The following is a 25,358-nucleotide window of genomic DNA, read 5'->3' on the forward strand; positions in this document are numbered from 1 at the left end:
TGTTCACTCGACATATAGTTATTGAGTGCCTACTGAATGCCAGCCTTGTGCTGGGCATGGGAGAATACATGCAGAGAGAATACATGGGGAATACATGGGAGAATACAGAGGCACGGTCTCTGCACTGCTGGGGTGGAGAGGAACCTTTCCAATCATCTGACCCAACCCCCATTTTAGCAATGTGGAAAGTAAGTCCGAGAGAGCGTAGGGGACTTGTCCAAGGCTCGGCAGCTAGTTAGAGGCAGGGCCAGGTCACATCCTCTCCTGCATACACTGCTCAGCCACCCAGCAGCATTCACCGAGCAGCAGCGCTGCCATATTCCAGGCACTGCTCTGGGCACGGGAGAAACACGTCAGTGACCTCCAGTAAAAACGTCCCCTGGAGGAGCTTGGGCTCCAGTCTGAGGAGACACACAAAAAGCCCTCAATGTAGCAAATAAGTAAATTGTATGGTATTCTAAAAGGTGCTGGTGCCAGGGGGAAGAAAGGAGAGCAAGGTAAGAGGTTGCAGACTGGGGGAGTTGGGGGCTGCTTAGGGTCAGCCCCCCGGGCGTGAGATGTGGGCATGGCTCACTAGTGGGAACCGCCACCAGCACTTGCACCTCTATGTGCAGTTGGCAAAGTTTTACACCCATTCTCTTAATTGGGTTTCTGAAGAGGGGTGGCCACCTCATTTCACTGATGAGGAAACTGAGCCCGGGGGTCCTTCCACTGGCAGGACTCAGTGACCCTTCCTCTAAATCCCTAGCGCTGGTTACAAAGCCTGAAGTTAGGGTGGAGCGAAGGCGGTAGGAGAGAAGGATATCCAGAGGCTGCAAACGGACAGGGGTGGGCATGGGAGGGGGTGGGGTGGGTACTTCAGTCTCACAACCCCTCCGAAAATGAGAGGGAAGTCCCAGAGCTCCACCTCAACAGGAAGGGCTTCTGGGGCGGAGAGCTGCCACTGCCCCTCACCAGGATGGGATATAAAAGTCCCCTCCCATGCTACTTACAGGGAAGAGCAGTTCGCTCGGGAGCCTCCGAGAGAAAAGCGGCCCGGCCTGGCACAGGATGTGGGTGCCGAGCACTCGCCCATCTGCGGCTGGGGGACTCAGGGCAGAAATGCAGCAGCTTCTGGCCCTGGCAGGGCTCCTGGCCATACTTGTCCTCCCACTACCCTGCAGGGGCACTGCCCCAGGTAATGGCCCCTGGGACAGGGCTGAGGGTTGGCCTGAAAGGGAGGGAGCGGAGGGGGAGCAGCTGGGTCTGGGGAGCCCTGTGGCTCGCCTGGACCCTAAGACCTCATCCCTCTGAACAGCCTCCCCCAGGGTAGTGGAGACCTCAGTCCTGCAGGACTGCATAGCGGAGGCCAAACTGCTGGTGGATGACGCCTACAATCGGACTCAGAGAAGGTGGGCCTGGGCCTAGGGGCTGCCTGGTGCCTGTAGGGGCTCCAGACAAGGTCATCTCAGCCACCACCTAGAGCCTCCCCTTCTTTACCCTGATTGTCCATCGCGTGGGTTGGGACACTGTGGGGTGGGTCTGTACTGTTCTTCAGCCCTCATCCTTCCCTCTCTCGGGCAGCTTCAAGCAGCGTCTTCGCAGTGGTTTGGCCAGCCCCATGGACTTCCTGTCCTTCTTCAAGCAACCAGTAGCAGCCACCAGGGAAGTCGTTCGGGCCGCTGATTATATGCATGTGGCCTTGGGGCTGCTGAAGGAGAAGTTACAACCCCAGGAGTCCAGGCCCTTCAATGTCACTGGTGCTGTGATCCCCGTGAAGCTCCCAGAGTGTGGCCCTGGCCTGGGAGGGGAAGGAAGCCGGGGGCGGGGGGCAGGGGGTCGAGCCTTGGGGTGTTGGGAAGAGAGGGGGAAGGGACGGGAGGTAAGGAACAACCCAGCTCTGAGCCCAAGACCCTGACCACCTGCCCATCCCCAGATGTGCTGACGGAACCCCAGCTGCGCCTGCTGTCCCAGGCCAGCGGCTGTGCTGCACAGGACCAGGTCGAGAACTGCGGCAAAAAGTACCGCACCATCACTGGGAGATGCAACAACAGGTGGGTGCCAGGGATTGCACCTGACCCGGGGACACATCCCTTCGCTCACTCCACTTGCCTCTTCCCATGCTGAGCCGCCCCGGGCCCTAAACCTTGCTAACTCCAGCCCACCTCCCGCCATAGGAAAAGACCCTGGCTGGGGGCCTCGAACCTGGCCCTGGCCCGCTGGCTGCCAGCCGAGTACGAGGATGGGCTGTCGCTCCCCTATGGCTGGACCACTGGCAGGAGGCGCAACGGCTTCCTCCTCCCGCTTGTGAGTCAGGGTTGAGGGTCTGGGGGATACTTGGGCACTTCTCAACCCAGGGATAAAAGCAGAGCCAACTCAACCAGACAGGGCTCAAATCTAGACTCTACCACTGACCAGCTGGATGACTTTGGGCAAATAATACAGCTCTCTGAGCCTTGGTTTCCTCCTCGTAAAATGGCACTAAAGCGTCCTACCTCATAGAACAGGTGTGAGCATTAAATGAAGCACTTGGTATCAACAGCTATACAGACGTGATCTATTAATGCTAGCTGTTACAGTATTATTATTTTTCTGGGGGAATTTGTGTCAAAGTTTATTGCTAAAAATAAAGAACTATACATCTTATTCTAGCTATATCTATTGATCTATACTATTTCACATTTATTAACTCATTGATTTTCTATTGACATGTCAATGTAATACTCTATCATCTACCCATCTGCTAATAACTGTATGTTCATTCTTTTTCCATTGATCCTTCTCTCTATCCAATTCCCTGGATATCTGCAATCCATCACCTAACAATCATTCCATGTATTCATCCATTCTATCATCCACTTATCTACTAGTCTATAAATGCCTCGATCAATTTAATCTACTTCTCTCTCTGGAATAGCTGGTGGAGTCTGGGCCAGTTAACCTGGTCCCTCCCCATCTCCTTGCTCCTGGAATCCTCAGGGTCAGGCTAGAAACCATCCCTCTAAGAATGGCTGCCACCGCTGCGTCTCCTTGGGCAAAGGAAGAAAGGGGTGGGGAAGGCAGGAGAGCAATGCCTTACCTCCAGCAGGGGGAACTGCTTCCCTCTGAGCCCTGGGTTGTCTCCCATACCTTGCCACCAGGTCCGGGCTGTCTCCAACCAGATTGTGCGCTTTCCCAGCGAGAGGCTGACCTCCGACCAGGGCCGGGCTCTCATGTTCATGCAGTGGGGTCAGTTCATCGACCATGACCTGGACTTCTCCCCCGAGTCCCCAGCCAGAGTGACCTTTGCTGGGGGTGTCAACTGTGAGACGACCTGTGCCCAGCTGCCCCCCTGCTTCCCCATCAAGGTACCCTCAGTCAATCTCCCAGTCTCCTGGTGTGACCCCTACTGCAGGCAGAGAACTGGGGTAGGGACCTTCGAGGACTGAAGAACCATCCTTAAGGGGCTCTCTGGGGAGCTGGAGTATAGGACAGAGATGCAAACAACAAAGTGGTCTGTTACCACAGGCTGCTCTGCATCCAGGAGGTGCCACAAGGCCGGGCACAGGCTCCAGGTTCTATGCACGCTTGAGGAGGGGTGGGTAGTGGGGATCGTTCCACCAGGAGCTTCCATGCAGGCTTCATAGAGGTGTAAGCAATTGAGACAGGCCTTGACCCTGAGATTTGACTTCAACAGGGGAAGCCTTTGGGCCTCTACCTTGGGAAATCTATAGGATGTCTTAGCTCTTGCCTTTCCTTCCTTCCTGGGATGGTCCATGAGCCCCACAGCTCTCACCAACTTCTGGGACTGGGTTGGGAGCAGGGTCCTCTCCTTCAGGCTGGGACATGAGGGTGGCATGGAGTGCAGGGAAGGGAGGACAGAGTCCAAAGAGCAGAATCTACTGAACATATGGGACATCTCATCACCACCACACACACTCACATATACATTCACACTTACAGATTACAGGCAGGACAACGGTCATGGGGAATGGTATGTGCAGTCCCCTGGCTGGCTCCTCCCATTGGAAGCTAGCCTATTCCTTCAGCCCTGGTTCAGGGGCACCTCCTTGAGGGAGCTTCCCAGATCTTCTTATTGCTCCTTTGGTTGTTTGAAATCAAGCATAGAAAATGCCATTTCAATTGAGAGCTACATAATTCTCAATGTGCATCTATTTTCACTGAACTGCTAGCTTCCTGTGACCTGGATTGGGTTTTGTTGGCCTTCATAGTCTCCAAAGCATCCAGCCCAGATAGGTGCTTAGGAAGTCTGTCAAGTTGCACCGAATTAAAGACACACAGCCCTAAATGTCAGGAGAGCTGGGTTCTAATCCCACCTCTCCTGCTTAACTAGTTGTCACTTTCCCTCTCTGGACCTCAGTTTCCCCTTCTGTAAAATAAGGATCTAGAGCATCTCAAAGGCCTCATGTGGTTTTAACTTTCCATGCTCTCTGATTCAAACTATTGAGGCCACTCAGACTGAAAAGGTGAGCAGCACCAGTCAAGGAAGACTTTCTAGAGAAGGGGAGTTTTGAGTGAGGTTTTGTGGCAGGTGAGGGTGACCAGGAGGAGGGAGTCCCCACGTCACAGGCTTCTTTTCACTGCAGATCCCACCGAACGACCCTCGCATCAAGAACCAGCGTGACTGCATCCCCTTCTTCCGCTCAGCACCCTCATGCTCTGGAAATTGTAGGAACAAAGTCCGCAACCAGATCAACGCGCTCACGTCCTTCGTGGACGCCAGCATGGTGTACGGCAGCGAGGACCCGCTGGCCCTGCGGCTGCGCAACCGCACCAACCAGCTGGGGCTGCTGGCCATCAACACGCAATTCCGCGACAACGGCCGGGCCCTGCTGCCCTTCGACAACCTGCATGAGGACCCCTGCCTCCTCACCAACCGCTCCGTGCGCATCCCCTGTTTCCTGGCAGGTGAGCCTGGTGGGGAAGGTGCCTTCCCAGGAAATAGCCAGTTCCTGGGCTCCAGGTTGGGAAGCCATGGAGGGCATGGTAGAGGTACAAGGTTCTGACCTCAGTATGAGGCATACATGCCACAGGCATAGACCTATGCATGTTCGTCATAGAATCAGTAAGTTGGAATAAGTTCCTTTACAAATCCCCAGTGTGTGGCCAATTATGCTGGCTTGAACATCACACATGCACAGCATGTCAGGCCATCCCTGAACAGACCTGTTAGAATGGTGTCCCTTCTTTTGATCCAGTATCCACCTACTGCTCTTTTAGGACCTCAGAGAAGAAGCTGTCTTTTGTTTACTATACCAACAGCCCCTTTAATTACTTTAATTACTTCTATCTAAAACTTTTCTTCTCTGGGCTAACCTTCCTGAGTTGTTTTTCCCATCCCACTGTTGCCACACACCATTACCTCAACACCTCCTTCTGGATGCATAATATGACCTCTCTCCAGGTCCTTGGCCCCACATGCATGGCTGTGATGCTAATGGTAATCGTTTCTGGTTAAGATATTTAAATGTCCCATCTTAATCCCCACAGCGGCCCTGCAAGGAGAGAATTATTAACATCCTTATTTTACAGGTGAGAAACTGAGGCTCAGGGAAGATAAATAATGTGCTAGAGAGCACAGAGTTTTAAATGACAGAGGCGGCATTTGGAACTCAAGTTAGTGTAGTTGCAGTGTCTATGCTCTTTCCGCTATACCACACTGCTTTCTTCATGGAAGTCTGCTCCAGTATCCCATCCTAAGGACCATTTGTTTGTGTGTGATTCCTGGGAAGAGCTGCTGCACTTTTGCTAGACGTTATTTAAGAGTAGCTTATTTAAGATCCCGTGCAAAAGGGCCTAGTCAAAAGCAAGCAAATGATTGGGTAAGGCCCACCTTCTGGAATTTACTCTTCCCTTCCCTGCTATAGAAGAAGGTCTGAATACAGGACAGGGCTCTTCCCAACTCTTCCTCTTTCCTTCTGGCTCCCTGGGGTGAGACCCAAGTTCAAAGATTGGAAAAGGTACAGTCATCAGTAGAGACATGCACATAGATGAAATTCATGGAACAGGTAGAATCACAGTCCCAAACTCAAGGTTTCTAGAGTCACTCAGGTTACTCGATCATAGCTGGTCCCAGCTATGCATCTGTCATCTTGTAGAGTCAAGTAAGGCAAAGATTTTTTTCCACCTGGCCTAAACCTGCTCCAGCTTGTCAGGGATCTGAGACCCCCTGACCTCACCCTCCTGGCCTTTTGTGTTAGCAGCAGGAGAGTGGAGGTCAGAAGGTGCCTGGCAGCACACAGCTGAGAAGCTAGAAGTCCAATGAGGGCTAGGAGTTCACCACAACCCAAAAAGTCCCATCCATGTCTCCAGTCCCTACAGCTTCGTCTGCCCTAGCAGAAACAAATTTCTCTGAAGTTCTATGGTGATTCTGAATTTGGGGTTTTCAAGGTGATACCCGATCAAGTGAAACCCCCAAATTGGCGGCCATGCACACCCTCTTTATGCGAGAGCACAACCGGCTGGCCACTGAACTGAGACGCCTGAATCCCCGGTGGAACGGAGAGAAGCTGTACCATGAGGCTCGGAAGATTGTGGGAGCCATGGTCCAGGTGGGGTGCCCTGGGTCCCAGCACCCTCCAGGAGACATCCTGGGATGAGAAGGGATGTGAAAGAGAGGCTCCCATGTTTCTCAACAATCTGGGTGATTGGGGGTGTATCTAAGATCTGACCCAGACCCCTGATGTGCAATGAACTCATGGTATGACTCTGTCACTCAGCCTCTCTGGGCTTTAGCATATCCATTAGCCAACGGAAAATTAAAGTTGCCACATTTGACATGATAATAAGAAAGAATATGTCTGAGCCCTTTGAAAATCAAAAGATCTGACCAAAGGCAAGGGAGTGGGATCAGTGGCCTAAGATAACTTTCCTCCTATGTCTTCTTTCCAGATCATCACCTACCGAGATTTTCTGCCCCTGGTTCTGGGCAAGGCCCGGGCCAGGAGAACCCTGGGGTCCTACCAGGGGTATTCCTCGAATGTGGACCCCCGTGTAGCCAATGTTTTCACCCTGGCCTTCCGCTTTGGTCACACCATGCTCCAGCCCTTTATGTTCCGGTTGGACAGCCAGTACCGGGCCTCAGCACCCAACTCCAGGGTCCCACTCAGCTCTGTCTTCTTTGCCAGCTGGCGGATTGTGTATGAAGGTGACCATGTTCCCCAGAGGCAGATGGGGGTGAGGGTAGGGAATACAGATCACCCAGGTGGGCCAAGCTCACTGCCAGGAGGCTTGGCTACTGCTCAGGTGCCTGCTAATCACCTCCCGGGGTAGTAAAACAAGTGCCACCAAGGCTCTCAGGGATGAGAAGAGTTCCACAAGTGACCAATGTCAGGCTGTAATTATGGAAGTTTTCCTCTCACTTCTTCCTTAAGAAGCAGGTGTGACCCCTTTCCCTCCCATCTCCAACTTCCTTCATGTCCACCCAGGTTCTGATTCCTGACACAAACATAATATATAAGCAACTGGTTTGTCCAGCTCTGAGTTAGCTTAACATCATGTGATATCCTGCTGGGCTTCTCAGAGTCTGGTACTGTCTGTGCTGCTCACATTCCCCACTCCAGGTGGCATTGACCCCATCCTCCGAGGCCTCATGGCCATCCCTGCCAAGCTGAACCGTCAAGATTCCATGCTAGTGGATGAGCTCCGGGACCGGCTGTTTCGCCAAGTGAGGAGAATTGGGCTGGACCTGGCAGCTCTCAACATGCAACGCAGCAGGGACCATGGCCTCCCAGGTGAGGGAGCTGCCTCTTCTCCTCCCAGGCTAAGCTCGGGTTGGCGCTGTTCTTTTGCTTCAGAGAAGACCCTTGGTGCTTCCTTTCTGACTAGGACTGTCTATGGGATATGTGTGTGGGGGGCGGGGGGGCGTTGAGGCATGCAAGACAGAGGCTGATGCATCAAAGCATCCCCAGAACACCTGCTTGCTGTCCTGCCAAGTCTTCTCACCAGCTTTAGGTTTACCACAGGACCAGGACTTGGTCACAGGAGCTGAAAATAGGAGACCAGGACATTCCAAGTAGAGAAAAATATTTAAAGGACAGAAATTGCTCCATTCCCAGCGCCCCCTGGCAAGTTTCAAAGGAGGAAAGCTAAAGAAACTGGCTTCTTTGTTCTAAGGGGAAAAGTGAAAAGCCTCAGAGGCAGGGAACAGGTAGAGAAAAATTAAGTCTGCATTGACTGGTGAGGACACCAAAAGACTTTATCCCAGGAAAGAAAAAATACATATATTTCTTAAGCATCTACTATTGCATCAGGCACTTTTGCTAAGCACTTCCATGAATCATTAATTCATTTAATCCTCCCAATGACCATGAGAATCAGCTATAACAGTGAGTTTTATAGATGAGGAAATAAACTCAGAGATATCTAGTAACTTGCCCAAGGTCACACAACTGGTAAGTAGGAAAAATTGACTTTAAATTCAAAATTTCACCTCTCTTACTGTTCAACCCACTGACAGGGGGAAAACTTGGCCACTGCCTTGCTCCTCTTGTCCTCTCCTCTCCTCCTCCTCCCCTGGCTAGATAGAACCTGAAGCTGTACTTGCTTCACCTGGGCTTTGGCCAGGTATAAAGCAATGGGGGCAATTCCTATTGCACCTAACACAGCATCTGCAGACAGGCACTCAATAAACAAGCTTCCTTCCTTCCCTACTCCTGGGTGCCCCCTGCTGGAAAACTGAGATTGCTACTCTTATAAGTTGCAACAGGGAGTTTCTGCCTCTCCCATCCCTCTACCTCAATATCTGTTCCCTCCAAGTTGTCTGGAAATTTTATCCTGATACCAGCTCTTGGCATTCTTTTCCAATCTATTTCCTTTGGAATTCTACTCAATAGTGGAGTGACCTTAGAAAAGTCAAGGTTGCTCAAATATCCATTGATAGAATGGGGATGACAAAGTTCCCTGCAAAGGTGAAGATACCTAGAAATACACCTGCAGTGTTGCTCGGTAATGGTAAAATATTATCTCGTTTTCCTTTGTTCAGCTGGGGGATGGTGTTGTGAGTTGCAGTTCAAAGAATGATGCTAGGCTGGTGTTTCTTCAAGTCATGGCAGAGCTATCTCCTACCCTGACAGTCTTTGCCATATCACTTGGTTTGGCCATGGTATGGGACTCTGAAAGCTGAGAAATCACTGTGGCTGGCCTCTGCAAGTTTCTATGAATTAAAAAAATTTTTTAATTAAAAAAATGCAATTAACATTCAAAAAATTCACCCACGTTAAGTGTACAATTCAATGGTTTTTAGTATATTTATAGAGTTGTAAAACTGTCATCATAATCTAATTTTCATCACCCCCAAAAGAAACCTCATAATAGTCACTCCTCATCTCCACCTCAGCCTAGGAAACCACTAATCTACATTCTGTTTCTATAAATTTGTCTATTCTGGATCTTTCATATAAATGAAATCTATCATATGCAGTCCTTTTCTGAGCAGATGAACTTTATTCCATGACTTCATTTATTGGCTTGTTCACTTACTTACTCATTTGCTTTCTCATTCATTCTATAAACCTTGGCTGAGATTCTTTCATGTTTCACGTACTCTCATATTTGTGCCTAAATTAATGCATGTAAGCCCAATAATAATGTAATTAAGAGTCAGAATTCTGATTGTGAATTTTGGGTTACAACGGCTTTTTACATTAGGACCCACTCTATAGTTTGATGCACACAAAACATGGTTGTGCACTCCCATTTAATCAGAGGCCTGTGGTCTGGCCTTTGGAGCATTCAGGGCCTCTCCTGCCACCAGGATTTTCTTGTCCCTACCTGATATTGACAGACCACAAAGCTTTTACCCAGGTGAACTTTCAGAGAGAAGTAAAAACTAAACTGATTTTCCTTTCAGGGTACAATGCTTGGCGGCGCTTCTGTGGGCTATCCCAGCCCCGGAATTTGGTACAACTTAGCCGGGTGCTAAAAAACCGGGACTTAGCAAGGAAGTTCCTGAATCTGTATGGGACACCAGACAACATTGACATCTGGATTGGAGCCATCGCAGAGCCTCTTTTGCCAGGGGCCCGAGTGGGGCCTCTTCTTGCATGTCTTTTTGAGAACCAGTTTAAAAGAGTCCGAGATGGAGACAGGTAAGTGGTCGTACCTTAAGAGATTGGTGCCAGAAAAGCAATAGAATTTCAAGAGTAAATACTGGGGGGAAACTGCTCTTTTTTAGCTTCGTTTCTTCCAGGTTCATAGGATCTAACCCAGGAGGCCCTCTGGAAAACTCAGTAACAGGGAGGGATGTCACTGATCTAGGCAAGCCTGATACTAACAAAGCTGGAGCTAAATACTCTGGGTTATACTATTAACCCAGGAGACAGACTTGGCAGCTTAGCTATTCCAGGCTGGTAGATTCCAGAAAACATGGACAGAAAAAGTTAAATCTGGTTTCCTTTCAGTAAGCTTGTGGTTTAAAATCTGACCCCTTATTTGGATTTGGTATTAACCTGGGTTCAAATTCAGCCCTGGCCACTTACATAACGTGCATTTAATACTGAGCCATTTACTTAACCACTGAACCTATGTATAAAATGGGAATAACACTTATTTTGCCAGAATTTGGGGAGAACTGAATGACATAAAGCATGTGAACTACCTGACACACAACAGGTTCTCATTATAAGTTAATGCCCCCCAACTTCATCCACATCTCTTGATGTCTTGGTAGGTTCTGGTGGCAGAAGCGGGGTGTTTTCACCAAGAGACAACGCAAGGCTCTAAGTCAGATTTCCTTGTCGCGAATTGTGTGTGACAATAGTGGTATCACCACTGTTTCGAGAGACATCTTCAGGACCAACATCTACCCACGGGGCTTTGTGAGCTGCCGCCATATCCCCAGGCTGAATCTGTCAGCCTGGCGAGGGAGATGAGGCTCCTGCAGGTAAACAGCCCTGGGCCAACTCAGGCCCCTGATGTCCTTCAGGATAGCTGAGTATTCTTAGACCTCTGAGCAGAGACAAGAGAACTTATCATTAAGGACAGGGTAGTCTTTCCCAGCAGCTTCCCAGTGTGCCAGCTTCTGGGCTGAAAGTTAATCTCAGGGATAAGGACTTTGGGGGACAATTATGAAGTGTCCAACTAGCCACAGGTTGGTCACCAACACACTAGAACAGCTCCATTTCTGGACTCTCTGCAAGTTTCTCACTTATCCAGTTCTGCTTTGTTTTCACAGGAGTCCATTTCAAGGCTCCAACTCTAGGAGACAAGGGAACCTGGGAAAAACTACAAGTCCTCTCCCTGGAGCAGCCAAGTTCTATTGATGCTTTTGCTGGCTATGGCTCAAGAGTTGGGCTCTGGCTTGGAGTGACAGCTGGAGCTCCTGACACCAGTGGAACCACCTGCCTCTCAGGTGTTAGGTTATGAATCTGTCTGGGTGCAAGGACTTATAAGCTAAGCAATGAGGCCTAGAAATCTAGGCAAAAGTCAGCTGGGGGATTTCCAGGCACTTTTATCTATTTCCTGCAACCTTCTGTGACTAATACTACACAGCCTTTGTATGTAGACCTCACAATCCTTCTCTTGAGCCTATTGGCTGGGCAGTACACCCTGCTGCTAACAATAAAGCACTGCTGAGATTAGGGGCCACCCTGTATCTGTGTTGAACTGGAAAGGTAGGACCTCAGCCCAATACTTTGCTCCAGATGTTTAAGAGGAATTCTGCTAAGACAACTGGCACTAACCTCTAGGCCTCTGCTTGGGGCTGCATTAAAAGAGCTGAAAGAAACACTCTGGAATAGTAAAAGGCAGAGAGGGGGAAGGCAGAAGCAAGTAGTGGCCCTACATCACGAAGAATGCCTCAGTCATCCCGGTGACCCAAGCAGAGAAACCGCCAAAAGAACATCAATCAGCATAAAAACAGTTTTTATGCACAAAAAACAAACCAAAAGTGCCACCCAGCTAGTAGAAAAGGCTAGGTACTGCCCTCAGCTCTCAGTTACTCCAGAAATCAGTTGCATCTCAAATTCTTCAAGTCCCAAGCTGTACAACAAGGCTATCCCAGAAAGAGCAGGCTGAGAACCACAGAATTTAATATTTCCCTCACCTTCCTTCTTCTTTCTTGGGCCTCCTTTAAAGAACATTGTAAACAGGGAACACCTGCAGAGCTCTGCTACTGGGACTGTGAGACAAGAAAAAAGAGGCTGTGTGAGGGACAAAATGAATTATGTGGTCACCCCAAACTCATCTTGGACCAAAATGCCTGCCTTGTTGGGATGTCCATTTCACAACTGAAATATGAGATGAGGGGACCATATGCGGTTCACGGAATGACTGACTTCATTTCCACATGGCAGGGAGGAGACCCTGCTAGCAGTCTAGGCTGAGGGGCTGGCCTGGGGGGTTTCCCAGTTCTTCTGATTCTTGGCAGATAAACACGGCCTCTAATGAGAAAAAAAAGTGGCTACAGAGCACCAGCCTTAGATACTACTATTCCTTTCTTCTTCCACTGAGGGCCAGGTTTCAGTGAGCTAGGAGACCATGGTTTCAGAGGGGCTCACTAGGTCCTGGGGAAGGCTTTCTCGGGCCTCCTGCATGCGACGCCGTGCTCGACGGAAGGCTTCTGCAAAGGAAGGTCCATTAGTCAGCTGCTATGGTGGGGAAGGAACATGGCCCATACTGACCTTTGGTGGCCAGCTAGGGGGAGAGGGGAACCTACCCAGAACATTGTGAATGGAGCTCTGCTGGCTGAATCCCTCCAGACGGTCCAGCACACTCCGCATCCTTTTCCGAAGGGAGCTCGATTCCATGAAGGCTCTGCAGGGAAGTCCACCATATGTCACTGCTGTTCCTAGCCCTCGGGGATAAGGACTGCTAAGTCAGTGGGCAAGGTCACTCACCTGGACTGCTGCAGACAATGGAAGCGGAAGGTGATACTGCCTGTGGTCTCCGTGCGGAATCCAAAACGGCTCAGACGTGCCCCCTGAGGGATATAGTAGAGACAGCATCAGGTTTCTACAATCTCTAGACCCCACATACCATGCTGTGCTCACTTTTTCTTATTCTCATTCCTGGGGAGAACAACTCTGTTGGGGAAATCTCCTTCCATTACCATGACCCCATCACCTTAAGGGTAAAATTGGGCTCCCAACTATAAAGCAGGGAACAATCCCATCTTTTCTGAAAATAAGCGTCAAACACAGGTCCTGCAAATCCTCCCCACCTCTCATTACCAAGGCCTTCAGTGATGGAGGGGAATAAGGGTCCAGTTGCTCTGACCAGACTAGGGGAAACCTCTAAGTAAACTGCTCTCCAGAGACATCCTAGGATAGCAGTGTAGATATTTGTACCTAGGTCAAAATGTAACCACGACTTCTAAGATAAACCACAGGAAGGAAGGAGCTAAGTAACTGAAGGATGAACAACTCAGGGGCCTTAGCCCAGATGCTACCTTCTAGAGAATAGAATGATAGCAACAAAAGTTCCCAGCACAGATTTTCTCCAGCAAAAGTCACCTTGAAGGTTCCTGGTATCCATACATAGGAGAGATCTTCCAGTTCCAAAGAACCGCCAATGAAGAACCTCCTCAGCTCAGCCACTGTGCCGAGCTCCATGGGTCTCCATGTGGAGACTGTCAAGGTATGTGAGCCTGTGCAGGGGAACAGACGGGGGACAGGATCAGAGGCCCTCACTGATTCCTCAGCAATGACACAGGCAGATGCAGGTGAGAGGACTCTACTCAAACACCTGACCTATGGGGAAGGTTAGCATGCTGGTTAAGAACATCCATTCTGAAATCAATCAGACAAATTCAAATCTCAACTCTGCCAGTTATTAGTACCTGTGTACCCAGGACAAGTTTCTTAACCAGTCTGAATCTCATTTCCTCATCCAGTAAAATGGAAATAACACCTATAACTCACAGAATGGGGAGAGCATTAAATAAGAAGCACTACACACAATGCCTGCACCCAATAAAAGATACTCGCCATTATTTCCAAATGAACACTGATCATTCAATACACATATGCCGAGAGCCTATTTTGCCATGTAGCTTCTCCCTCAAGGCCATAAATCAAATCAAAGGAACTCAGAGTAGAAAGCAGAGACCCTCAGGCTCTTCAATATCAGGTAGTTAGTTCCAATTTTTCTTAGTTGTCTCTTATGGGGGGGGGGATTCCTCAGAGGAAAGGAGTCTTGTAATTTAAATGCTTCTAATTCCTAATTATATCCCTAATTCTCACCTGAAGCCATCAAATCTTTTGGTACCGTTAATCTTGTCCCTAGGGCATGTGGGTCAAAGGAAGAGCAGGGACAAGGGGATACCTGGGGTGCCAGGCAGCACCACGGCCCCATAGCCTTCCACACGATACCTCTGCCAGAAGTCCAGAGAGAGAACCTCACAGTAGAGCACAGGCCACTCCAGCAGAGCATCTGGGAGCAAATGCAAGAAGCAGTCAGTCACAGAAGACCTGCAAGAGAGGGCACTAGCTGAGGAAAACCAAGGCCTAGGATGGACTTCTACCTGACTTACCAGCAGATTCATCCTCATGCAGAAGGGAGGCCTCAAATGTGAATGGGTAGGAAAAGTAAGCCACCTTGTCCTAAAAAAGAGAAGAATTATTTTATTTTACACTCAAGCTCACAGGGAGGGCAAGGTCTCACTTAGAATTTGTTCTCCCTATAGCCAGTTACAAGGTCAACTTCCCAAGGGTAAAGTAGAAATGTAACACCCCACGTAGGGGATAAGAGGATAAGAGGGGAAGGAATACTCAAATATAAGCTGCTACCATTCTCAAAAAGGCTCAGCCCTACAGAGCCCATACAGCAGGGTCAAACCCAACTCTGCAATCCTTCCTAGAGTTCATGGTTATTAGTCTAATAAAGCTTCAGATGCCACCCTATAGTAGCAGATTCCTGTTCCCTTCCAGAGGCCCCCTCTAATTCTCCATACCATTCCCAGGGATTTGGTGGCACAGGTCTGTGTTGTTCCTGAGAGCTGCTGGAGTGCTGGGCTTGACCAGTCTAAAAGTCAAAGTCATATATGATAAGTTCAACTGGAAGGAGAGCAAATAATTAAGAAAAAAGCAAAGTTCCTTTATTCATTCGTTCAATCAATCATCATTCATTCACTCATTCATTCATTCACTGAGCATTTACTATATGTCCTATGTGCTGTACCTCAGCACTGGGGATATCTTAGTGATCAGATAGAAAAAATACCTGTCTTTCATGGAACTAACATGCCAGTGGGGGAATACAGACAATAAACACCCCAACAAGAGAGTATCAGGTAGTGATAAACATTAGACTAAAAATAAAACAGGGTGATAGGACTGAGTACCTTGGAGATTCATTTAGATTGGGTAGTCAGAGAAGCCCTCTGTGAGAGGTGACACTTGGGCTGAGAAGCACCAGTGTACAAAGATACAAGAGAAAAGGGTTTCAGACAGGGAATAGTCCTCACAAGGTCCTAAGGTAGGAATGAACTTGGCATGACCAAGAACAGAAAGAAGGGGTGACTAGAATATTTTAAGAGAGAGAGGCAATGGCCAGGTTACTGAGGGTCAGGATTTTGGTGGAAGGGAAGCTGTTGGAGTTAGGTTTTTAAGTCTAAGAGAATCACCATTATTTCACTTTTGTAAAAGTTCAATTTGGCTATGGTATGTGTGGCAGATGTAGGTAAGGGGACACAAGAGATGAAGCAAGAAAATAAGTACAAACCAAATGCACTGACCTAGACAAGAGATGATAGTGGCTTGGTCTAGGGTGCAAGAGAGAAGAAACAAACTCAGGACATCTTTGGAAAATAGAACTGATAGGAATTGCTGATGGAAAGAATGGCAGTGAAGAGCTAAAGAAAGTGAGGAATCAGGGATGTTTTGGCAACAGCAACTAAATGGAGGACATTACCGCTTTGTTAAAATGGGGAAGACTGGACAGGGCAGGTTTGAGGGAGAAGAAGGAATCAAGAGTTCTTTTTGGTCACGTTAAGTAGAAATGATAAAAAGGCAACTGGATTTGAGTCTGGAATTCAAGGGAGAGATCAAGGCTAGAAATAGAAATCTGAGAGTCATAAACATATAAATGGTATAAATGGTGGGATGGGATGAAATCACCTAGGAAGACTGTAGCAAGAACAGCAAAAGCTATGCTTTGGATATGCTCAGCTTTGGATATGCTAATATTTTAAAATCAACAGACAAGGAGGAATCGGCCAAGGAAGCTGCTGAGCCACCAATGAGAAGAGAGGAGCGTGGAGCCAGAACCTAAGAGAAGAGAAACAAAGTCAGCTGTGTCAAATGCTTCTGTGAGATCAAGGTAGGTGAAATCAGAGAAATCACTTGATGTGGCAACATGGAAGTGATCTATGATTTTGAAAAGTAACAGGAGGAATGAGGAAGGAAGGCTGACTGAACGCCTCTAGAAAACTGTCAGAATGGACATAAAAACAGGCTTATGAATAATACTTACTAGTAGTTGGCAATTCCACAAAGAAGTGGACGTAGAGATTGTCATACTCATAGCCTTGAGCTGAAACTAAGAGAGAGAATAGGAAACTACTTCAGCTTATTCTCCTACCACCCTTCGCATCCAAACCAGTACTTATGGGCCTACATTCTCCTAGAACTAAGTCCCTCAAGAATCAGGAACTCTCTGTGTTTCCAAGAAAGATTCACCACTGATTTTCCCAAGTACTGCAGACAACCCAGGGCATCCACCAGAGTGGGTGGATTCATTCTCAGCTCCATCTGTACACTTGCCCAAGCAACAAGAGATCAGTATGTCAGTCAAGACACTTACCTACCTCTCCATTTACAAAAAGCCGGAGGACACCAGGGGCAGTCTAAGGTGGAGAGAAATGGGAAAGAATCAGGAGGTCTGAAGGGAGTCAGAATTTCTCCTCTAGCCCAGTACACAAAATCAAAGACCTGACACTGGATTTCACACCTGGTGCACAACTACTGCAATTCCTTCCCCACCCTGTCACTTCTCCATAAATCTTTTTCATTTCTGAAATTCATAAAGTAGAAAAAAAGCACATAATGTAAACAGTAGGGAGGGCAACGTGGTACGGGTAATAAGAACAGCCAAGGGATGTAACAACACCTGCCTTTTGCTGTATAACGGAAAGCTGAAGACCCCCGTTCCCTTAGATGGCTGAGGTCAAGAAACTAGGGCTTTTCTTTTTTAATTATGTGTCTTATCTTTTAACACTGAATATCTCTTGTTTATGCCATACAAAAACAATAACATTTAACTTTTTAGAATGAGAGAGGGAGACCAGTGGGTAATTCTATCCTTGTTCCCAGATCCATAAATGGAACCTCTGGAATAAGGGAAGACAAAGAGCAGGACCACAGAGCAACTGACCTAACTGTTTCATTTTGTTTTTTAAGACCCAAAATATTTGACAAACACAATGACACTCCTTTCTTTTCTATGGGGTACTTGGGAAAAATATCCATATGAAGGGTGAAGAAGGATTTTTTTCTTTATATTTTTAAATTAATTATAAACTAATACATAGATGTATTCATTGATAAAAATTCAAAACCATCTAGGTTATATTAAAAAGTACTGGCAAAGTCTCTTGAGAGATGGGAGTAAAAATATGGAACAATTAAATTCACCAATGGCGGAATCCCTGATATTGTCTCGAATATTAGGAACTCCCAAATTAATAGACCAAGCCTTTATCTTAAGGTTTGCTCTTGTGAAGCTTATTTGTGTAGCAGAGAAGGTAAGCCTACCTATAGTTATGCTAAGAGTTACTTCCAGAGGACTTCTTTTGTTGCTCAGATGTGGCCTCTCTCTCTCTACAAGTAAAATCATTACCCTCCCACCTGCATGGGACACAATATCCAGGGGTGAAAGTCTCCCTGGGCAACGTGGGATATGACTCCCAGGAATGAGCCTGGCTCTACCACCGTGGGATTGACAATGCTTTCATGACCAAAAGGAAAAAGAAATGTAACAAATTAAGGTATCAGCAAGTGAGCGAGTTCAAATAGAGTCGAGAGGCTATTCTGGAGGCTACTCTTACACAAGCTTCAGCTAGATATTGCACTTACCATGGTTTGCCAAACCCCAATCAAAACCATTCCTGCCAACCCTAAAGAACACCTAGGGCTCTACTAGGTTCTACAAAGGTTCCATGCACTCTGATTACTTTCCAGAAATCCACAACCTCCAGATGGGTTCCGAGGTCAGATAACTCCTGAAACCCAGAGGAGACAGTCTCTCCAGAATATCAACTAGTTTCATCTCCCTATCCCATATTATTGACAGCCCTTTCCAACATGAAAAAGTCAGAATGGGCATAGCCCAAATACCCCTAAAGATTGGGAGAAAGATCAAAGGAGAAGGAGGAGTTATAACAGAGAAGTTAAGATTTAACAAATAAGTATGACTGCTGAATCATTATGTTGGTATTTGTTTTAGTCTACAGTGTCTTGAAGTAGCTAGAAGGAAAAACCTAAAATTTCAGAACTGTAGCCCACACCAAACTCTGAAATTTGTTCTATAACTAATTGTTGCAGTGTGTGTTGAAATTTATTCTTTTATTTTCACAATTAAAAAAAAATCTTAGTGACTAAAAAGTGAAAATCCACTATATCCCTCTCACCACCCAGCACTCATCTCTCAATGCCACCCCTCCTCAGAGAAGGCCACCAGTAATGTGTGTATCCTTTCAGTCCTTTTTCTAAACATTTAAAGTTCTAGATCAACATGCAATGTTTTTAAACACCTAATAAGGATTAGGCTCTATATGCTATTCTTTGACTTCCTTTTTACACTGACAAGTATGTCTTGGGGACCTTTATAAGAGGCACTATTACTCATCTACGGGTAGAAAGCTCTGGCTAAACACAGCTCATAGTGCTGCAGGAAGCCAAGCTACTCACCATTTCAAAGTCAGTGCCCACAAGGCTGTTGAGATACTCCTTATGCCGGTCATAAAGCTGAGGAATCAAACCAAATCAAAACTCAAGATGCAAACTAAGACAGCCCATGGTTTAGTTCTGAATGAGACAGATAAAAGGAGCAATAGTGGGAAGTGGCACTCCAGCTCTCTGCAGACCTAAGCGTCCAAGCCACTGACATTTTTAAGTGAAGGACAGAAGCTCTAGGGTCAACTAGCCTGGGATCAAATCTTGGCTTTCAGCACTTACTTACAAGCTGTGCGACCTTGGACAGACCACCTGGCTTCCCAATTGCAGTATCCTCATTTATAAAATGGTAATAATAATAATAGCATCTATTATCTAAAAATAATAGCATTGTTGCAAGGTCTACATGAAATAAGGTATGTGAAGTACTTAGTACAGAGCATGGTAAATGCTCAAATAAGTGTAACTATTATTATTATGTTATAATATGAACAAAAGATGCTATTTGATATGTCAGCAATGCTTCTAGGTCAAAAGAGGGCCAATAAGAGCTGGGATTTTCCCTACAACCGCTCTCATCAACCTCACACATGGTCTCAGCTCCCAGGCATGGAGGCTTATGCCCCTGGTACTTGGGATGAATTAGCTCTTACATCCTTGAACACACGTTGTTCCCGTTCCTCCTCCTCTGGCTGTGCGAGTGAGGACACGTTGTCAATAGTATACTTCCACAGCTCCTGCTTCTCCCCCTCCATCTCAATTCTGTAAGGTCAAAGCCACAAAAAGGACCAACTCGGATAATAAGAGAGAGCACCATCCAGACCTAGCCCACGGAGCTATCACCGGTCACACACCTCACTTGAAGTGTCTCATGATGAAAATGACCACGATGATGATCAGGAGAGGGAAACAAAAACAGAAAGGGCAGCAGACTAGACTCAAAAGAGTAGAGATTCTGTACCCATTTCTGCCTCAAAGTCATGGTGAAACCCTAAAGCACAGCATCCCCGGGATCCAGTTCTCTCATCTGATTAATGGATTTCTAATTAAGAGTTCTGATATTCTATTCAGGGACAAGGAACAGCCAGCCTGGAGGAAAGACCTGGCTTGAATATATCTCACCCTCTGATCAGTCCCTATATTCAGCAGCACGAAGAATCATTTGCACTTAAACGCACTGCTGACATTATCACTTTCAAATTAGTGTAGCTGTCTATTTTCTTAGAACAGCGCCTGCAGTCTCTTACAGGCTTATGACCCAGAATAGAATATGAACTATTGTCTGGGAATTTAAAAGTTAGAAAAAATAAAGGACTTTCTGAACACCTCATCCATTAGGGGCAAGAAATGAAGCCAAGGGAAGGAACATCAGCACCCATTACCCTTTCCTAGGGAACTTTCTTCCCCTCCTCACCTGTAAGGTCCTTTGAGCCCCGTGAAGTCAGGTTTCACCATGATCACACCATTGCTGTCCACCTTCAGAGTACAGAGGACCTGCTCGTATGTCTTATAGCCCAGCCTAGGAACCAGGAAACCAACACCTAGGCTCAGGGTCACAGGTCCCACCTCCAGGGAAAGAGGAAGAGGTAGTTAGCTCCCTTCAGGGGAGAGGACAGAGGCTGGAGTGAGAATTACCGTGGTAAAATACTATCTTCCATGTATCACTAAGAAAGAGAGAAGATTGTTCCTCCCCTATACCCAGGGATTATTATGACAGGAAGAGGCTGATTACTGCGATGAGAAAGCGATGAGGAGCTGAGCTGGGCCATGAAAAGTTTCACTCACTTTCCACAGGGCCCCAGGTCTGCCATGATGTACATCGTCTGAAGGGGGGTGTTAATAACGTGGTTGCTCCTGACGAACTCTTCTGAGGGCTCCCAGGTGACGATGCGTGACTTGAGGATGCCACCCTCCCTGAGAGACACAAGAAGGGTCACTTCCCTGGCACCCCCTGAAGAGCCTGAGGGAGTAACACAGGGGAATAACCCAGGTGGAGACCATTCTAGAATGGGACGATCAAGCCAGCAGATATACCGAGAACACTGGCATGGAAGGACCCAAAAGGCCCCCTCCCCTTCCACCACACACACACACAGAGGCACTCACATCCCTCGCCGGTCCTGTCGCCGCCGCCTGACATTTGCCATTCGCTCGACCAAGAATGACGGCACCTCACTGGCTGCAGTCGTCATTTTCTGACAATGCTAGGAACAGAGAAGCCCTACATGACACATCTGATCAGGACCACACAGGGCCAAGTACATGGGGCAGGCTTCCTTCTGAAACCTCCTCTGAGACCTGAACCCAACAGGTACAGCCACCTCACAACCAGGCATAATAAAGAAGAAAAGCAGAGGCACAAACAACCCAAAGATCTAACAGACCCCGATGCTAAGATTTTTGGCAGTATTTTATTCTTCAGAAATGAGTTTATATATGCTAGTATTAAAACCAGTCTACATTCTCTGGGCACATACCAGCAATAAACTGGGTAAATCTGCCTTACAGAAGCAGAAATTTCAACTACGTGATTAGAAGATACCAAATGGGGATAAAAGTATTTTGTAGAAAGGCCTTTCATGGGCAACTGAGCACTATATGCTTTTCCAAAACAGCCCAAACTTTATATGCTACAGTTTTCCTAATAAAAACAGGCCCATTTTCAAAAACATTCACTTAATACCTGCTCTTTGCAGAGATCTACAAGGGCATCTAGAAAAAGTGGAACATATAGGCTCTAACTTGAAGGAGTTTATAACCTCACTGAAAAGGCAGAACAGTGACCAAAGGAAACTTTAAACAAATCTACAAGGATATGCTGGTACAGGCAAACTGAGGTCACAAGCCATTCCCCACGGCTATCCTGAGTTCACTCAACAGTCTTGGCTGAATTTCCTGACGAATTTTATCTAAACTGTTCCAAACTCTACCTTCTCTGTCTCACCTCATGATGCATGGAAGAAGTTCAGTGACTGCTTCTCCCCCATTTGCAATGTGCAAGCCTATCACTACAGATGCTGATCCATGCCAGCTTTGCCAGGGCCACCAGCAGGCAGAGAAGGGAGCAGAAGACACACCATCTGCAGATTGTGCCCACTCAATCAAGTTTGGCTGCCAGCAGCACACAGCAGTTTCTGGGCTAGCTACTTGTTTCCCCATAACAGGCTTCTTATTAATACACAGAACTCACTGAGGCTAGTAAGTAAGGGAGGCAAAAGAGAAGGATGCGATGGGACCTTGGAAAGAAAAATACCTCTTCTAGGTTGGTGTATCTATCAGAATCAGTATAGGTAAAGATTCGTCGATTTTTCCTGCCGCCTGAATTCTCCAGCTGCAGTATCTCTTGACGGTACTGGTGATCCAAAGGGCTCTGGCAGGCTGCTTCATTTTGGTACAAATCTATCTCAAACTGAGGTCACCAAAAGAAAACAGAGTTTACTGAGAGTACTTCTAACTGTGGTTCTTATCACTTTCTAACTAAACCAGTTCTATAGAACAAATGCTATTTGACATGTTTTCATAACCAACTCTCACTCATCCAGGCTAACAGAGAGCAGGGTATTCAAAGAATGTTAAGAAGTAAGAAGAATAAGAGTAACAGTCTAATCCAACTTCCCTGTTATAGAGTGCACCTGGCCCAGAGGTGAAAAGTGCTTTACCCAAGATCATAAAACTGGCTAGTGGCAGTCAGGATTTGACGCAAGTCTACCTGAACTCAAAGCCAGGGCTATTTTTCACTATGTTCTATTGCCCCTGTACTACAAGGCAAAGTATAAATGGTTACAGTCTTTCTGGAAATCAGTTTAGTGATATGTATCAAGAATCTCCAAACTAATACTTTCATCTAGTTATGTTACTTCTAAGAATCTAATTTGAGAAAATAACCAGAGTAAAACAGGGTCTAATACAAAAATATTCACTGAAATAGTTTAAAATTAGTGACATGGGGTGGTAGAATGGTGGGTCAGTGGCAGAATTCTCGCCTGCCATGCCGGAGACCTGGGTTCATTTCCCAGTGCCTGCCCATGTTCAAAAATAAATAAATAAATAAATAAATAAATAAATAAATAAATAATAAATAAATAAATAATGACATGGGTCTAGGGCACCTTTATGGCAACAGCCCTCTCTTTCAAAGTTGGGGTTTTTTTTCCCTGCAGTCATCCAAGTGGAAATGGACCAAGTGGAGGAAGATTCAGTGGACAAGTCACACTGGCTTACCTGGCTAAACAGTTTCTCCTGCCAACCAATCACCACCTCCTCCTCTTCATCTTCATCCGGACGGTGTCCACCTTCAAAGATAACAGACCGAGTCAACTGCTGAAGCCAAACCAGGACCACTTCTTACTCCTCTGATGGTTATAATCAAAGTCCCTGCTCTTATGTCTGGCTCAAAAATAGCTGGAATTCGATGGTTTTTTTAGCACTGACTCTAGACAGAAACTAGAGAGGTTATGCATGGGCTCTGTTTAGTATGTGCAAAAGCCAGAATTAAAACCGAAGAAGTCTTAAATACTGTTCTAATTTGAGTTAAAGGTAGCCCTGCCTTCCAGGAATCATTTAATCTAACTCAGTATAAGGGGCTGAAATTTAGATAAAGGATGACAGCCCTTCCTTAATCTCAACTGTCTATATTTACTAAAAAGGAACACTGAAGCCATCTATGTAGAAGCATAAAATTTTTAAAAGACCCAAATCTAACCCACTCCTGGCTGAGCGTGCCTTTTTCAGAAACACATACTTCACACCCCTCCAGCCCATATGTTTTCTGGGAATATTTTTTAACAGAAACAGAAACATGATAAAACCAGAGAGACTAGTAACCTTACACAAGCACACTGTGCTTTCTTCCTCAACTCTTCTGGATTCCCAGACAAGGAAAAGCACAACAGCACTGTCGATGTTAACATGTGCATTCTTCAAGCAATCCTCAACTTTAAAATGGTCTAACAAAGCATTCACATCATTTAGAGTTCGGAACATATCTTCTCTTAGGGGAAAAATGGTATTAAAGTTGTCATTTCTTCAACATTTCTAAAGTATGGCTTTGTTATTTTACTACATTTGACCACAATTCAGATCAATGTCTCAATGGCAGGAATCATGGCTTATTCAATTTTCATACACAACCTAGTGTAGTAGTTAAAACTGCCTGGGCAAGGAACCCAACTTCTCTGTACTGCAGTTGCCTAGTCTGAAAAAGGTGATTTCTCTCACACTCACACATAAACCTGAGTGTGCTCCATCTTAAAAGTAACTCTACCACAACAGGTTCTTCCCCAGATTCCCAGGAGGCCACATCACCACCAAAACACTCACTGGCGCTCGGGTGGGGCCTAAAAGTTGCCAAGTCTATGAGGTCCTTCCCAGGCTGGGCAGCAGGCTGGTACTGGAAAAAGGTGCTTGATGTGATTCTTTGCAGGTGGACGCTGTCAGGAAAAGAGAGGCCCAAAACACGCGTTACAAGACACACAACCAGAACTGAACACAGCAAGGATAGTGGGGGGAAAAGCAGAGGGCAGGGCTGCTAAGGTGCTCTGGGTGCAGGCCACTAAGGGGAAGTCGGTAGGGCGCGGGTGCTGACGAATCTGGGTGGGGAAGGAACTTAAGAGGAGGTCTTTAAGCGGAGAGGCGTCCTGAGAGGCAGCGTGATGCTGGGAGGCCGAGGAGGGTGTGTGTGGTCGGGTTTGAAAACGGAAGTCGGGGAGTCAGAAAAGCGAGAAAAGAAGTCAGGCTCGAATTATTTGGGGGGCGGGAGAGGGGAGCACAGGACTCCATGCCAAGGCGGTGCGACTACCGGAGGCGCAAGTTGCGCACGGGGTCGCGGGAACGATACACGGCCTCCGCAGTGTCAGGACTCCAGACGGTCTCCGCCATGACCGCAGAGTAGCGCCGCGCCACGACAGCGCCGGAAAGCGCGCCGCCCAGGTTTCCCTAGTAACGAAGACGCTGGATTCGCGGGGACACCCAGGCGCTGCGTGCGCAATCCGCGCAATCCCGGTGCGGCCCCGCAGCCCGCCCGCCCGCCGGCCCGTGCAGTCCCGGCGCAGCCGAACGCCTAAGGCGGTCCACGGCAGCGTCTCACCTGGTCAGCGTATGAACAAAGCTCACTCATACCCAAGGCCGGACTTGATGCATTTACAAATAAAGAAACCGGCCCAACCATCAGCTCGTTTCATATAGATGAAGAATGGTGATAGGGACTCAGGTGGCCCACGCCCATTATCTCCATTCTGCCACACCGCCTTCCACTGAACGTTAAAACTTTGGCCTGAAAACTGATGAACGTGAATCAAAGAAAGCACCCACTCTTTCCAAAGGAGTCAGGGAAGATGATTGGCACTTACCCACAATCGAAACTATATCCTTGGAGAGGAAAATAAGGTGGTGTCCATTCATTAGTCGTTGCATTGGCATTCACTAAGCGAGAGAAAGAAAAAACAAGGAAGTCAACAGTAAGGAAGGGGGAAATGTTATTAGTGAACAGATTCTTCCCCTGTGTATGTTAGTTCTGGGTCATTAAGCCACCTTAGAAACTGCACTGGCGTC

General features: G+C 47.1%; 2 protein-coding genes across 9 annotated transcripts; one reads left to right on the top strand and one right to left on the bottom strand.

Annotated features, from left to right (window-relative positions):
* Window positions 1–1,021: 1,021 nt before the first annotated feature.
* EPX (eosinophil peroxidase) lies at window positions 1,022–11,826 on the top strand. The gene is made up of 13 exons (XM_077164905.1): window positions 1,022–1,177; window positions 1,298–1,391; window positions 1,564–1,739; window positions 1,916–2,033; window positions 2,157–2,286; window positions 3,120–3,326; window positions 4,566–4,887; window positions 6,370–6,530; window positions 6,871–7,126; window positions 7,542–7,712; window positions 9,830–10,067; window positions 10,649–10,861; window positions 11,153–11,826. Exons 1-12 carry the CDS (start codon window positions 1,051–1,053, stop codon window positions 10,848–10,850), a joined length of 2,202 nt encoding a protein of 733 aa, XP_077021020.1. The 5' UTR covers window positions 1,022–1,050; the 3' UTR covers window positions 10,851–10,861; window positions 11,153–11,826.
* MKS1 (MKS transition zone complex subunit 1) lies at window positions 8,919–24,730 on the bottom strand. 8 transcript variants are annotated; one of them, XM_077164901.1, is made up of 19 exons: window positions 24,607–24,730; window positions 24,129–24,238; window positions 23,031–23,101; window positions 22,063–22,218; window positions 20,916–21,013; window positions 20,595–20,723; window positions 20,224–20,328; window positions 19,463–19,571; window positions 18,825–18,881; window positions 16,720–16,762; window positions 16,390–16,455; window positions 14,870–14,940; window positions 14,450–14,519; window positions 14,242–14,349; window positions 13,431–13,564; window positions 12,816–12,898; window positions 12,635–12,732; window positions 12,023–12,097; window positions 8,919–9,133 (listed from the first exon to the last, which is right to left on the bottom strand). In XM_077164901.1, exons 1-19 carry the CDS (start codon window positions 24,684–24,686, stop codon window positions 9,108–9,110), a joined length of 1,689 nt encoding a protein of 562 aa, XP_077021016.1. In that variant the 5' UTR covers window positions 24,687–24,730; the 3' UTR covers window positions 8,919–9,107. The 8 variants fall into 8 exon arrangements, 6 of the variants coding, with proteins under 6 accessions (XP_077021016.1, XP_077021014.1, XP_077021015.1 ...); XR_013177647.1 differs by having other exon boundaries at window positions 9,086–9,133; window positions 12,023–12,538; XM_077164903.1 differs by lacking the exon at window positions 8,919–9,133 and adding an exon at window positions 12,477–12,538 and having other exon boundaries at window positions 11,980–12,097.
* Between the last annotated feature and the right edge of the window lie 628 nt (window positions 24,731–25,358).

This window comes from Tamandua tetradactyla, chromosome 6, assembly GCF_023851605.1.
Source record: "Tamandua tetradactyla isolate mTamTet1 chromosome 6, mTamTet1.pri, whole genome shotgun sequence".
In the NCBI taxonomy this organism is placed as follows: domain Eukaryota; kingdom Metazoa; phylum Chordata; class Mammalia; order Pilosa; family Myrmecophagidae; genus Tamandua; species Tamandua tetradactyla.